The sequence below is a fragment of the Aplysia californica genome, unplaced genomic scaffold (genome assembly GCF_000002075.1).
Source record: "Aplysia californica isolate F4 #8 unplaced genomic scaffold, AplCal3.0 scaffold00568, whole genome shotgun sequence".
NCBI lineage: Eukaryota > Metazoa > Mollusca > Gastropoda > Aplysiida > Aplysiidae > Aplysia > Aplysia californica.
Genome location: NW_004797838.1, coordinates 180,058 through 183,495, shown reverse-complemented (window position 1 = coordinate 183,495; position 3,438 = coordinate 180,058). Strand labels below are relative to the sequence as shown.

Genomic DNA, 3,438 nt, shown 5'->3' with positions numbered 1-3,438 from the left:
CAGGAAAATGGCCCCAAGACATTGCAGCGATAACAGACAATAAATGTTTTACTGAATGTCAATTTTCACATTGTTGCTGCAATTGACATCCTCTGCATTGTGAAGGCAAAAAAAAACACCAGTACAGAAGCAACAAAAACAGTATGGAGCTCTCAGTTCTGTGAGGTGAACAATCCACATGATAAGGTCCACTCCACTTGTGTTGAGCCTAACTGAGTTGATCTTTGGTGAAGCTCATCTTTTTCTCGGGTCCCAGCTTCTCTTTTTCTTTGCAGGCCCCGAAAGTTAAGTTGAACTTTGGCAGACCAGTTGATATTTTTTTTTCACTCTCCCCGACGACAAGAACTCATTCGTAGTCAGCTGTTGTAACATAACACCATATTCTTACTAGATACTCTAAGAGCTTCCAGCAGCTGATGTCAGTAAGCAGAAAATTATGTAGATCAATGAAAGATAATTTTTTTCTCACTTATCATCTTGTTAAATTTAGGCTTGAATAGCCAGAAAGGGCATATTTAGGATGCCCTGAAACAAACAAATCTCAAACGTAAGGGGGGTGCTGTCCCCCCCTTCAACCCCCTGCCAGGGTCCATTTGCGGAAATCTGCAAAGTTGCGGAAAACTGGAAGCACTGTACTCTAACATTCTGGACAGGCGGAAAAAAACCCCAAAACCTCTCAGCTTTAGCAAAGGGCGATAACCCGAACTCCCACTCACCGCCATGTCCTTCTCCAGAGCCACAAAACTTTTTTCCAGCATCGGCAGGAATGTGCGAGTGGGCGTCACCGTGGCAACCGTTGTGCTGAGGGAACGGGAAGAGAGAAATGTCAAGATTACAACAGAAGAATGTATTCAGAGCAATTTCTCACATGATGAGGAGGATGAAAACACAATTCACTCTTATGTTTTAAGTTTTTGTAAGAGTTTAATGGCACTTGCAACACAAATAGGTCATAAAAGTGCTAAAGATTTGAGGCGTTATTAAAGAGTAACATACACAAAAAGAAAAGAAAGAAGAGAGAAAAGGGCGATAAATATTTGAAGGGGAGGTAGGAGAACACCAAACCAAAGCACCCGCCGAACCACCGACTCAGTTCATTACACTATCATAACTCGCAAACTCTAAATTCTACCAATTCCATGTTCAATATGCCAGAGAAGAACATGATACTATTTCAAGTTCTTCCTTTCAGATTGAGAGTCATTGCATATTTCATAGTCTCTAACACCTTTCAAATACATTTTTTTAAAGCCTTCACAAACGAAGCACTTCAAAATCAAGTATTCCAGATTTTTTTAAAAATCACACACAGCAAAACAACTCTCAAGGACACAACAGGAAAGTGGACGAATGACCCCAGTGGGGTCAGAGACAGAGACATCCAGCCGAGCGGTCACTCACCAGATTGACTTGACCTTCTGTAAGACGACAGGTTTGTGCGTCCCAGAACTGACGTCCAGCTGGGCACTGATCAGGCAAAGCTGTGGGGGGAAACATAAACGTGGTACATCCGTTCACAATCTGTACATCCATCCATCTATACATACATACCATCAGTGTCAGACTCACAACCGTCTATCTACTAAATAAGGTAAAATACTTTTTTTTAGTCTCAAATTATGTTATTCACAACCATAATTACAATTGATAATACTGCAATACGTAAAAAGAAAATTCTACAGAAAATTTAGATCAATTCTTGTAAATATCTTAGAAATAAATAGGGTTTTTAGGTTTTCTAAAAATAACCTTTGTGAAAATCAATACACATACAAGGTTAGTGTTGGAAATCAACTAATCTATGGTTTTATAAGTACAACATATCTTTACAACATATAAAATATACACCACTACAATAGGACAAGAACATTCTAATATTCTATGGTTGCTCCTTGATAAAAACTGAGGAACTGCAACCTTCTAGTTGTAAGTGCACAAAATCTCTCAAGACCTTTGAGTTTGAGTGTGCGTCCTCCAACCACCCACCCACCATGACCTAAACACGCCCAGTGTAAGCCTCACCTGTACAGTGATGTCCCTGAGGTAGGGACTCAGGAACAAGGGCAGCGACTCCATCACTTTCTGCAGGGAGCTCATGGTGGCCAGTAGCAACGTCTCGTGGCTGGGGGAGGGGAAAGGTCAAGGTCATACTGTGATAATAGTCATGAAAACATCACAGGACAGTTTGAGTCAGAAGAAGCACATCTACTTACGTTTCTAAGTTTTAGTAAAGGTTTTACAGTACTTGCAACACAATTTGGTCATACAAGTGTCGAAGATCAGATGTGTTACAAGAGAGTAACTTAACAAATATTTTTTTAAAAGGAGAGATGAGGACAACAGATGTTTGACAGGAAAGAAGAAGCATTTTTGGCCGTTTTGAGTTACTAATGCCATGAAGTCAGAAACTAAATATTCTATCTGCTCTATCAAATATTCGTAAGATTATTAGAGTCATTATCAAAATATTCAAAGAATTGCATTCGAAAAATCTTGACACGTTGTGAACTTCAAAACTTTTTACTTCAAATTTCTCAAAACTAGGTACTGAGCAGATAGAACTTTGTAATTCTGAAGTTGTGATATGTAAAAGAGTGATTTGTTGATACAAGGCTGGCCCTTTAAACCTGAAGGAAAAGCAAGACAGACAAAAAACAAGCAAAAGGAAAGAAAACAAATAGAACCTACCAGCGGTGCCCTCCAACCAACTGCGATAAAAAGAAAGAAACGACGGCATTTGTAAATACAGTCAAACCTGCTCTTACGGCCACCTGTATAAGACAATCATCAGTTACAAACAGTCATTTCCCATTCCCCCCCCCTTGCATTTCTTTTTTTACATTATAATGACACAAAGTAGGCCACCTGTCTCAGACAGCTACTTTTTTCCTCAACAATAAGTAGTCGTCTTAAGACAAATTCAACTGTATACAAAGACAAAAGACCTCGTATAAGTGAAAAATCATCCAGAGCTCTGACCCACACAGGGCCCGTATACTCACTGCGTGATCTCCTCCGACTGCAGCTGTGAGACGATGAGGGGTACAAACTGGCCGAGATAAGTGAGGGCGTGCACTTTACAGCAGCTCACCACCTCCGCGATACACAGCATGGCCGTGGCAGCCACTACGCCGTTGCCGTGGTGACGAGACAACACAGAGGTACACAGATCCAAAACCTGGGGGGCACATAAACACACCACAAACATTAACAACGTACGAGATGACCAAAGCTTTCTTGAGGCAGTGGAAACAAGCCCTCCCGTAACAGTGTACTGACTGTTTTATAACCTTTACAAGAATTCCAGAGAAATTCATAAACCTGACAAAAACATAAAATTTTTATTAAGAAGAAACCAGTGATGCAGATGTTTTCTTTACCACAACCATACTTTCTAACCATCCCAACACCCTCACCTGCATAAAGTCCCCTTATCCA

General features: G+C 40.5%; 1 protein-coding gene across 1 annotated transcript in view; it reads right to left on the bottom strand.

Annotated features, from left to right (window-relative positions):
- The window catches only part of LOC101858733 (HEAT repeat-containing protein 1), a gene marked incomplete in the record, with an annotated part of 41,083 nt that overhangs the window by 7,941 nt on the left and 29,704 nt on the right, over positions 1 to 3,438 (bottom strand). Inside the window, 4 exon segments of the mRNA XM_035972052.1 lie at positions 717 to 801; positions 1,402 to 1,481; positions 2,023 to 2,122; positions 3,003 to 3,178. Of these exon segments, the coding sequence (XP_035827945.1) occupies positions 717 to 801; positions 1,402 to 1,481; positions 2,023 to 2,122; positions 3,003 to 3,178 (441 nt within the window).